At 46.2% G+C, this 12016-nt stretch overlaps 1 protein-coding gene and 1 long non-coding RNA gene across 2 annotated transcripts in view; both read right to left on the bottom strand.

Annotated features, from left to right (window-relative positions):
- The window catches only part of hectd3 (HECT domain containing 3), an 18741-nt gene extending 9387 nt beyond the window's left edge, over positions 1-9354 (bottom strand). The window contains 16 exon segments of the mRNA XM_070441229.1: positions 1415-1590; positions 2214-2295; positions 2521-2687; positions 4030-4093; positions 4095-4109; positions 4252-4306; positions 4309-4364; positions 5416-5434; positions 5437-5517; positions 5520-5535; positions 7166-7244; positions 7246-7294; positions 7632-7741; positions 7852-7944; positions 8058-8218; positions 8478-9354. Of these exon segments, the coding sequence (XP_070297330.1) occupies positions 1415-1590; positions 2214-2295; positions 2521-2687; positions 4030-4093; positions 4095-4109; positions 4252-4306; positions 4309-4364; positions 5416-5434; positions 5437-5517; positions 5520-5535; positions 7166-7244; positions 7246-7294; positions 7632-7741; positions 7852-7944; positions 8058-8218; positions 8478-8831 (1577 nt within the window). The 5' untranslated portion in view covers positions 8832-9354.
- LOC139025959 (uncharacterized) lies at positions 688-1338 on the bottom strand. The gene is made up of 6 exons (XR_011477655.1): positions 1254-1338; positions 1077-1118; positions 997-1042; positions 894-963; positions 822-855; positions 688-707 (listed from the first exon to the last, which is right to left on the bottom strand). It is a non-coding gene; the product is annotated as an uncharacterized lncRNA (long non-coding RNA).
- Positions 9355-12016: the final 2662 nt, after the last annotated feature.

Raw genomic sequence — 12016 nt, 5'->3', positions numbered from 1 at the left:
TTCACACAGGTAGTGAGGGGGGGTGTGTTGGGGCGGGAGGGGGGTGTGTTGGGGCGGGAGGGGGTGTGGGAGGGGGGGGGTGTGTTGGGAGCGGGAGGGGGGGGGGGTGTTGGGGCGGGAGGGGGATGTGTGTGTTGGGGCGGGAGGGGGGATGTGTGTGTTGGGGGGGGGTGTGTGTTGGGGCGGGAGGGGGGGGATGTGTGTTTGGGGCGGAGGGGGGGGGATGTGTGTTGGGGCGGGAGGGGTGTGTGGTGTGTGGTGTGGTAGCTTTATGATTTTGGACATCTGGCTTTAACCCGTGCAGGTGTACGAGGGTCTGAAGCCATCCGATAAGTTTGAGAAGATTTGGACTACAGGTACAGTGATTTTTTCTCTCTACCCAGCATCCTTATTGACTGTAACAGAAAGCTGAATTTGTTATCTAAAATGGTTGAAATGAATGTGTTATAATAAGGCTAATAATAAGAGTTATGACCAGTGAATATGTTGTTGTTGTTCAGATGGCGCGCGGTACGACCAGTGGTGGGAGTGTAAGTTCATAGCAGAGGGCATCATCGACGCAAGGAGGTGGATTTAGAGACACGCCTGGCAGACATGTCAGAAAGCTGTGTCCAGTTCAGCAGAATGTCCTGCCTTTACCCTTCTTCAACAGGACATCTACAGGATAACTACCCTAACCTCTTTTAACATCTAACCAGGTAACTAACCTAACCTCTTTTACATCATAACCAGGTAACTAAACCTAACCTCTACCTTTTTACAACTAACGCAGGAAACTAAACCCTAACCTCTACCTCTTTTACATTTAACCCAGGTACTACCCTAACCTCTTTTACATCTAACCAGGTAACTACCCTAACTCTTTTACATTTAACCAGGTAACTAAACCTAACCTCTACCTCTTTTACATTTAACCAGGTAACTAAACCTAACCTCTACCTCTTTTACATCTAACCAGGTAATCTACCCTAACTCCTTTTACATCTAACCAGTAACTAACCCTAACCTCTTTTACATCTAACCAGGTAACTAAACCCTAAACCTCTACCTCTTTTAAACTAACCAGGTAACTAAACCTAACCTCTTTTACATCTAACCAGGTAACTAAACCCTAACCTCTACTATTTTACATCTACCAGGTAACTAAACCATAACCTCTACCTTTTTACATCTAACCAGGTAATAACTAACCTTCTTTTACATCTAACAGGTAACTAACCTAACTCTTTACATCTACCAGGTAATAACCTAACCTCTACTCTTTACATCTAACCAGGTAACTAACGCTAACCTCTACCTTTTTACAACTAACCAGGTAACTAACCCTACCTCTTTTACATCTAACGAGGTAACTAAACCTAACCTTACCTATTTTAACATCTAACAGGTAACTACCCTAACCTCACTATTTTACAAGACAGCGTTCTTGGCAGTAGGGTCCACTGAGGGGTTGTCTCTGTGCTCCATGGCCAGTCTACGGTTGATATAGAGCCGGGGCATGAAGTTGGGCTTGCTGGTCTCGGAGTCCTTCAGACACTGGGTGATCAGGGCCGAGCGACGCTTCGACAGCAGCAGGAACGGCTTGATACTCTAGGGGGCAGCATAGAGCACAACGGTCCATGTACTGGATGGTTTATCTACTTKCCCAGAGTCAGACCAACTCATAAATACTATGTTATGTCTCTGCGTGCGGTRTGGAGATGATTGAAGTTAGCTTAGCGCAATTGCTGGAAMTCTCCAGGTACAGTAGCCAGCTCCTCTCAAAAGCAAGGGAATAAACTTTCTACTCCAAAAATGTGTGGTTGGCCATTTATAGTCTTTTCAACATCTTTTCAAAATAATCAACATTTTATAAAATGTGTTAATATCCACTTCCTCATTCTTTCCCAGTTGTCTTAGAGATCGTAACGTTGTATCCGTCTCATGGAGATGCCCGTGAGCTCACAGATGCTATAAATGGGACAGACACAACATTGTAATCTCTATACAAAATGGCATCCATAATTTGGTCTAACTCTGGGTTAAGTAGGTAAATGAAAATCTGMCAGCGTCCCTTTAAAGATGAAAGGAAAGGGAGGACAGAGATGTTGCTGTTTTTTTACACCAGCAGATTAGACGTGACATCCGTGGTGTGTCCCTCTCAACCAGCGGGCTCCAACCCTGGTCCTGGGGAGCTAGWYCAGGCCTTTGTTCCAGCCCAGCACTAGACGTACCTTGATGTGGTTGAAGGTGGCCAGGCTGTAGTCCCAGGCTGGAACCAGGTGGGGCAGGAGACTGTCCAGCAGTGAGATGAACCTGAGGGACACACAAGCCGAGTCACAACACCAACTGACCAGACAGGAGAAGAGCACCACAGACCAGCATTCATCTTGGTAGTATAGGAGGATCAAGAGTTTCATGATGACCACTACAAGCTCCATGTTCACCACCAGGTAGGGTCTTACCTCTGTATAACCAGGCTCCCCTCCAGACAGGGTCTTACCTCTGTATAACCAGGCTCCCCTCCAGACAGGGTCTTACCTCTGTATAACCAGGGCCCTGCGGTAGAGGACATCAGGCAGGGTCCCCTCCAGTCGAGGATAACGCACTAGGTTAGGAGACTGAAACACGTCAGCGTTGAGCCCCAGGTCTCTCTCACATGATGACTTGATCTTCAACCCTCTGATCCGAACGTCTATCCCCTCGTCTGAGACAGGAAGACAAAAGCCAGAGACAGGAAGACAAAACGCCAGAGACAGGTTAGGAAGAGGTTGAGTCTAATTTTCAATTAAAAAATTAAAAAAATAAAGTGTTATTCATTTTCACTAGAATGTATTATTGTTCTATTCACTGAAGGGACATGCGGAGGTCTGACAGGAAGAGGATAAGCCTGGATTGATACCGTATTTAATTCAAGCAGTTCTCCATTTCCAAAGTCCAAGCTGATATCTACAGTGTGCCAACAAAGACACTGAGTCACTCCCAGATAAAGGTGACAGGGTAGATCTACAGTTGGTCTAGTTCATCAGCTGAGCCCTCCCAGATAAAGGTGACAGGGAGAGCTACGGTTGGTCTAGTCCATCAGCTGAGCCCCTCCCAGATAAAGGTGACAGGGTAGATCTACAGTTGGTCTAGTTCATCAGCTGAGCCCCTCCCAGATAAAGGTGACAGGGTAGAGCTACGGTTGGTCTAGTTCATCAGCTGAGCCCCTCCAGATAAAGGTGACAGGGTAGAGCTCGGTTGGTCTAGTCCATCAGCTGAAACACTCCCAGATAAAGGTGACAGGTTAGATCTACAGTTGGTCTAGTTCATCAGCTGAGCCCTCCCAGATAAAGGTGACAGGGTAGAGCTACGGTTGGTCTAGTTCATCAGCTGAGCCACTCCCAGATAAAGGTGACAGGGTAGAGCTGAGGTTGTCTAGTTCATCAGCTGAGCCCCTCCCAGATAAAGGTGACAGGGTAGATCTACGGTTGGTCTAGTCCATCAGCTGAGCCCCTCCCAGTAAAGGTGACAGGGTAGATCTACGGTTGGTCTAGTCCATCAGCTGACGCCCTCCCAGATAAAGGTGACAGGGTAGAGCTACGGTTGGTCTAGTCCATCAGCTGAGTCCTCCCAGATAAAGGTGACAGGGTAGAGCTACGGTTGGTCTAGTTCATAGCTGTGCCTCCCAGATAAAGGTGACAGGGTAGAGCTACGGTTGGTCTAGTCCATCAGCTGAGTCACTCCCAGATAAAGGTGACAGGGTAGAGCTACGGTTGGTCTAGTTCATCAGCGAGCCCCCCAGATAAAGGTGACAGGGTAGAGCTACGGTTGGTCTAGTTCATCAGCTGGACAGGATGTGATGTCTGTCACGGCTCTACAACTTTGAACAGAGTGCTGATCCAGGATCAGGTCTCCTCCCTTATCCATATGTTATTCATTATTATTTCAAAAAAGGCTAAACTGATCCTATACCAGCACTGCTACTGAGATGCTTTGCAATACAGGCCCGTAAATGATAAGTACAGTTGTGTGTATATTAATTATTCAATGTGTAGCCACCATTCTCACCCTGCACTCCTCGATGCGGACCTCTATGACAGGCAGGTGGGCCGTCATGTCTTCCAGCACCACACCTCACCATCAGATTGCTGAGGGACAGATAAATAAATTTAAAAAATAAAAAAAAAACAACACAAAGTTACAAGTTCATGTAGCACCTCCTTTGTTTCAAAACCTTTTCTTCCGTTTGCTCTGCTGAACACAGCCCAGGTGTTCTTGTGAGTAACTCACTCGTCTATGGTGACGTCGCTGAGCTTCTTCAGATTGTCTCCTTCCTCTCCGAACCAGTCACTCTTTTAGGCATGTAGTTGTCATCGGTTGAGTCAACGGTCAATATCAGCTTACTGCCGGACAAGGACACAAAACAATACAGGTTAAAGGTTATTCTTCAGGGCTTCCTATGACTTGACCAAGTCATGTTTTTTTTTTGGTGGGCTAGTGGTCATCTGATGATGTACTGTCCCAAGGGAGTGCCCCCAGGCTCCATACTAGGCCCCACCTGTCTCCAAGGGAGTGCCCCAGGCTCCATACTGTTCCACCTGCCCCAAGGGAGTGCCCCCAGGCTCCATACTAGGCCCCCCTGTCTCCAAGGGAGACATCCATACTAGGCCCCCCTGTCTCCAAGGGAGTGCCCCGCTCCATACTGTTCCACCTGTCCCCAAGGGAGTGCCCCAGGCTCCATACTAGGCCCCCTGTCCCAAGGGAGACATCCATATACCGCCCCCAATGTCCAGAGGAGTGCATCCAGGCTCCTACTAGGACCCACCTGTCCCCAAGGGAGTGCCTCCAGCCTCCATACTAGGCCCCTACCTGTCCAAGGCATGCCCGGCTCCATACTAGGCCCCACCTGTCCCCAAGGGAGTGCCTCCAGGCTCCATACTGGACCCCACCTGTCCCCAAGGGAGTGCCCCAGGCTCCATACTAGCCCCACCTGTCTCCAAGGGAGTGCCCCCAGGCTCCATACTAGGCCCCTTGTCCCCAAGGGAGTGCCACCAGGCTCCATACTAGGCCCACCTGTACCACGGGAGTGCCCAGGCTCCATACTAGGCCCACCTGTTTCCAAGGGAGTGCCCCCAGGCTCCATACTAAGGCCCCACTGTCTCAAGGGAGTGCCCCCAGGCTCCATACTAGGCCCCACCTGTCTCCAAGGAGTGCCCCAGGCTCCATACTAGGCCCCACTTCCCCAAGGGAGTGCCCAGGTTCCATACTAGGCCCCCCTGTCCCCAAGGAGTGCCCCCAGGCTCCATACTGGCCCACGTCCCAAGGAGTGCCCCAGGTTCCATACTAGGCCCCACTGTCCAAGGGAGTGCCCCCAGGCTCCATACTAGGCCCACACTGTTCTCACCTACATAAACCCAGGTTGGCAGTGACAGGACTGTTTGACAGGACACTTACTTGACTACGGTGCCTCTCTCATGTGCAGTCTGATCCAGTGTTGTCCCTGCATCCCGTCACTCTCCCAGTAGGTCTCCGTGTCTCCATCTGTCAGGCAACCTGCCCGCCACTAGGGTCCTCCTGACACACACACGCTCATTTTGTCAACCTTTTTTTTTTGTTTTAAAATACCTTTTAGTCTTAGTTCATTTTATTCTCTTCTTAGTTATCAGTTGACTAAAACTCTTGGACAATTTTAGTCTAGTTTTAGTCGGCCATTTTATAGTCAGTGTCATTTTTCTATTAAATTATGAATGTTTAGGCTACCTCTAACTTCCTCATGTGCACATTCAGATAGCCTTGTCCAACTAGGCCTACTATCCCTCATATAGCTTAGCTAGCAACACTGATGTTGTGTCAGATTGTAACCAATGCCAGCCATAATAACCATTAGGCTAATTGTGTCAGATTGTAACCAATGCAGCCATAATACCATGTAGGCTAATTGTGTCAGATTGAACCCAATGCCAGCCAAAATAACCATATAGGCTAATTGTTTCAGATTGTACCCAATGCCAGCCATAATAACCATATAGGCTAATTGTACCAATGCAGCCATAATAACCATTAAGTCTAATTGTGTCAGATTGAACCCAATGCAGCCATAATAACCATATAGGCTAATTGTGTCAGATTGACCCAATGCCAGCCATATAACCATGTAGGCTATTTGTGTCAGATTGTAACCAATGCCAGCCATAATAACATGTAGGCTAATTGTGTCAGATTGACACCAATGCCAGCCATAATAACATATAGGCTAATTGTGTCAGATTGAACCCAATGCCAGCCATAATAACCATGTAGGCTAATTGTGTCAGATTGAACCCAATGCAGCCATAATAACCATATAGGCTAATTGTGTCAGATTGTAACAATGCAGCCATAATACCATATAGGCTAATTGTGTCAGATTGAACCAATGCAGCCATAATAACCATATAGGCTAATTGTGTCAGATTGAACCCAATGCCAGCCATAAACATGTAGCTAATTGTGTCAGATTGAACCCATGCCAGCCATAATAACATATAGGCTAATTGTGTCAGATTGTAACCAATGCAGCATAATAACCAATTAGGCTAATTGTGTCAGATTGTAACCAATGCCAGCCATAATAACCATATAGGCTAATTGTGTCAGATTGTAACCAATGCCAGACCATAATAACCATGGTAGGCTAATTGTGTCAGATTGAACCAATGCAGCCATAATACATATGGCTAATTGTGTCAAATTGTAACCAATGCCAGCCATAATAACCATGTAGGCTACAGTAAAACATTCTCACAGCTCTGATTTTCTCCCATCATAACCGTCATGGGGGTAAATAGGAGTGGTTTCCTTGAAAATAGTCAACAAATAGCATTTGTTTTTTACCCAAAAATCAACCGCAACTCGCATCTGCGAACCGTGACGTGGCAACACAGATGAATAAATTACAGAGCACATGGGAAAATAGACCTGCTGATGTGATCAAAGCAAAAACCCATGAAAGTAAGAGAGTAAAATGGTTTCTAGTTGAGGTTAGTTAGTGTCCTGGCTTCACATCAGTTCAAGAGAGTGACTGAAGAGGACCTGCGAGCTGTGTGCTGGGCAGATCTGGCCAATCAGACCTCCTGGGAGCTGTGTACTGGCAGATCTGACCAATCAGACTGCAACAACTGAAAGATATTAATTCTGTCCATGAGAGGATTGTGGTCGTACTCACTGAGCAGGAGACACATCGATGCTGTGACACACTGTTTGACACTGCCCAGGTCTCATCCTCCTTTCCAATGTGGTCGTAGGTAGTGCACCAGATCCTCATCATATTCAAAGTCCAGGTGGGAGAACATATCTGGACAACAAGAGAGGAACAGTACTGTTGGTTAGACCACCTTAACTTCATTCACTTTTTTACAGAAAGTGTCCAAACTGACTCAATATCTGCTGTAGCTCATCAGAGCCTGTTATCACCCATAGGACCGGGGGTTGAACAGGTAGCTGTGTAGCTCATCAGAGCCTGTTATCACCATGACACAGGGGTTGAACAGGTAGCTGTGTAGCTCATCAGAGCCTGTTATCACCCATGACCAGGGCTTAACAGGTAGCTGTGTAGCTCATCAGAGCCTGTTATCACCCATGGACCAGGGCTTGAACAGGTAGCTGTGTAGCTCATCAGAGCCTGTTACTACCCATGGACCAGGGCTTGAACAGGTAGCTGTGTAGCTCATCAGAGCCTGTTATCACCCATGGACCAGGCTTAAACAGGTAGCTGTGTAGCTCATCAGAGCCTGTTATCACCCTGGACCAGGGCTTAAAACAGGTAGCTGTGTAGCTCAATCAGAGGCCTGTTATCACCCATCACTGACCAGGGCTTGACCACGAGCTGGCTTTGCCTCCAAACACACTGACCTGAGCTTCTGAACAGCCGCTTCATCACGCTCCGCGACCTTGGGTTTAGAGCCGATGTGAAGAGAACTCTCTACACCCACCACCTGTTCCCACCTGACAGAGAGCAGACCGTGTTAAACCGCTGAGCTAAAGCATCAAGCAGAGCCATTACAAGTCTTCAGGTCTCAAAGTTACTCACCACCTCTGTTACACACACACACACACACCTGTCACAGGGCTTGTGGTCATATCCGAAGAGCTGCTGGTGTCTGCCGAGTGTCTCAGGTGATTCTACAGGTACCAGTCGGTCTCCTCCCTCCGTGTGTTTACAGACCAAGACCCAGCCCTCCTCACACTCCTGACCCACTCGGTGCTCCTCCAACTGATCCTATAAAGACACACAGAGAGACAAGCACACAGAGACAGAGAGACAAGCACACAGAGAGACAAGCACACAGAGAGACAAGCAGACACACACAGAGAGACAAGCAGACACATAGAGATAGACAAGCAGAAACAGAGGGTTAAAGGACAACTGCCTCAAAATGTGTACTGAGCAAAGGCGATCAGTCCTGCAACAAGAACGGAGACATGACTTCACTAACCAGGAAGTGTGTAAAGCAATTAATCATTCAACTCTTTCTTACCTTGTTGATTTTAACCCACAGGCCGTGGCTGTTGCAATACTCTTCCCCCGTTGTCCGAATACATGTCCCTTTCTTTGGTTCGATGTTGCACTTGCATAGCTTCTTACTGTGGAGAGCTTGATGTGGGCTCTCCCAAACTGAAACCAGGGTCTTACCGACGGATGAGTTGGCGGTGGACGTACTAGACGAAGCGGTTGAATTCGATGACGAATCTTTGCAGATTTTATAACATACCTCTTTTGGGACGAAACATAGGCACTCGGGCACAGCTTCGCTCTTCCTGAAACATTCTATGCACTTGTTCAGAAACCGAATCCTTCCCAGTAAAACGTGAGGGTTGTCGCCCGGTGACATCGCTTTGTGTTTTTTAAAGCTAGGTAACTCAAGCTAGCCAGGCACAACAGTCCGTCGCAGGGCTAGTTAACTAGCTAACTACGCGTCACAGTCAACACATATTTGAATAGTGGACGTCACCTGACATTTCAGTTTTTCCGTTTAGTTCTCCCTTTGTTGCCCAGGATTGTCGTGGATAAAGCTTCTATATTTGAACAAACAAAAAAAACAACACAAAGCTATTTATCCACCGCCCGTTTCAAACGACACGGAACATTCTCATCCGGTGCCACCGCTTCAGCTAACTGACAGCTAGCAGACACTTTCRGTAGCTCTCACTGGTAGCACTTAATCGGATCTAAAGGGCGAACCGCCCATAACTTCAGCTAGCTTTCAATTCGACAAMTTATGTTACCGTGTCGGCTTCCGTCTGCAAGTAGCCTAGCAAGATAGCTTACACCAACGGTTTTTACACCGCTAAAGCATTGGCAGGAAGTTAACATTTGCTAGCCTTCTATTTAGCTGGCTAGCTAGCTAACGTTCCACGATGCAGCAAACATGTTAGCTAGCAACGTGTTTACATTCCATGACAGTCAATAGCTATCGAAAAATGTGTACTTTTTATTTGACCTTTATTTTAACAGGGTGTCCCATTGAGACCAAGAAAGCCCTGCATTTTACAATTACACAACAAATTGCGTAGGAAATACACCAGAAAATAAACAATACAAGAGAATACAAAAAAATGAAAAAACAATCACACCTTTATTCCTTACAGACGTATGTCAGTCTTGGCAGATTCGTTCACTACCTACAGTATATTAATTTATGRAGATAAACTATAATTTAGTTCGTGAAATCCATCTACAATGTTATATCGACGGAATCAGGCTTCAAATGTAAAAGTCATGCATCACTGTCACAGCTGTTTTATTTAATGGTTTTTATATTCTTTAAAAAAAAAGAAGAATGAATGTTTTTCAAAATCATTTTTTAATAACCAGGATTACAAACAATCTAAACATGATTGTAGAAGACATTTCACACAATCATTGACACACAGGTGCATGGAAAATGCAGGAATTATCCCAAAAAAMAAACCCATAAACAAGTTGCCCAGATCTTTCAACAAGAGCTCTGCTCATTGTCATTGGCTTGGATGAGTTCCACAGCCACCTTGAACTGCCCCTCCCCTCGTTCTGTCTGCAGATGAGACGCCTTCAGCTGTCTGTCTCTCACTAAAGACACATCCTTCACCTTCCTGTCCACATCACCACAGTCATCCTTATAGACGAAGGGCATGGAGACGGCCTGACCAGATTCAAAGCTGCCCAATGAATCAATGAATTAACAAACAAATAAATGAATGAATTAACAAACYAATGAACAAATGAATCACAGTCATTGTAGGATACCTTATGTCATATGTTGAGCCCATGAAGGTAGGTCTGAGGGTCTCAGCAGCAGTAGAGTAGGGGACAGATAAGTATCTCTCCACCCAGAACTTGTCCTTCTCTGTTGGGGGCAGGTTCTGGTGCATGTCATCTACAGCCAGCATGGACACCTGGAAGAAATTGAGGGGAGAAAGACAGCCAAAATAGCCAATGAAAGACAGCAGATGTATCACTGTCTTTCTGGATAAAACCCAACAGTGAATACGTCAAACAATACTTATAGAGATGGTAAATGATTGGTCAGGAAAGTGAACTGAGAATTTATTTATTTTAACAGAAAATAGAGCAAAGGTACAAATGCTCAGATAATTACTTTATCACTCAGCAGGCGATGTAAATTGATGGCTTAAATTCATTTGAAGTAGATGAACACACCTGAATATTCCGGTCGATTAGTTGGTTGGTTTCAATCGTTCATCGTCCTCTCCGAAGGATTGATGATCAGTTCCCCCACCTAGGGAACAGAGAGAAGGAAGGACAGTCAAGGACTTCAGCATAACTAAGGCCAGTCAACTCCCCACCTAGGAACAGAGAGAAGGAAGGACATCAAGACTTCAGCATAACTAAGGCCAGAATTGTTCCTGACCATGTCTCAGCCAAATAAACTCTGGGAAAGGAAAACTCTGGTCCCTTACCATAAATATCTTGACTGTACATTCTGCATAATTCAGACCTGCAAGTACAATGAAAACCAATCAATCAATTAACCACCCAATCAATATAAATAAACCAATTAACCAACCATCAATCATATCCCAATCAATCAATTAACCAACAAATCAACACCCATTATCCAACTAATCAATATTCAATCAATCAATAAACGAACCAATCAGATATCAAATCAATCGATAAGGAACTCACCTTGAGCCAGCCTGCATAGAAGAAGAACTGAAGCAGGGGAAGACGGGGACGTACAAGTCCAGCTGGTGACCTTTATACCCCTTCTCAGGTTCAGGAACTGTCGACCAAGAACAGAAGCGAAGAACGAGTTACAAGCCAGGTCACTACCTGTGTGGAGGGACGTAATCACATCGAATTATACAGGCAGCAGTTTGGTAATATACAGGCAGTAGTTTGGTATTATACAGCAGTAGTTTGGTATTATACACCGTAGAAAGTTATTGTTACCCTATTAGGCCTAATTCATGTCTCTGTAAACCTGCTATTGGGCTCTGACACCACTCCTGCACTAGGCTTAATGCGAGGCAATGGCAACACCAGTATAATGGCGCTAAGCTAATTTGGCTAGGCAAAATGTGTCCACGCGACAGCTAACACCACGTGCTAACCTGCAGCATACTAGCGCAGGAAGCCATCATCTCTTCCCCAACTAACTAGTGTTTGCCGCGTGTCCTGCGCGGCTAACTGCAGGCGTCGCGCGTTCGCAAAATCATCCCACTGATAGCTTTTTATTAGCGCTCATGGCTAAGCTCCGCACGACCCTTCTTGCACACACACACACACACACACACACACACACCACACACCACACACACACACAAACACACCCAACATCAGCCTTTGTTGCCTTTTCATTTACAATATATGCACCTAAGCCCAAATTAAAGGAGCCTGATTAATTGTGCATGGCTTGGGTAATTAAATAGTGTGTGTGTGTCTAACACGCCCTCAGCGGACAGGCTCTGTTAGCTCTGTTAGCGCTGTTAGCTCTGTAGGGATTGCGGTGAAACACCCAGCTAAAGAACTGTTGTTGAGAGGAGTAATTAAAATAACTCTCAAACACCACAC

The sequence above is a fragment of the Salvelinus sp. IW2-2015 genome, unplaced genomic scaffold (assembly GCF_002910315.2).
Source record: "Salvelinus sp. IW2-2015 unplaced genomic scaffold, ASM291031v2 Un_scaffold3638, whole genome shotgun sequence".
Classification (NCBI taxonomy): Eukaryota; Metazoa; Chordata; class Actinopteri; order Salmoniformes; family Salmonidae; genus Salvelinus; species Salvelinus sp. IW2-2015.
This window is presented reverse-complemented; position numbering and strand designations above follow the sequence as displayed.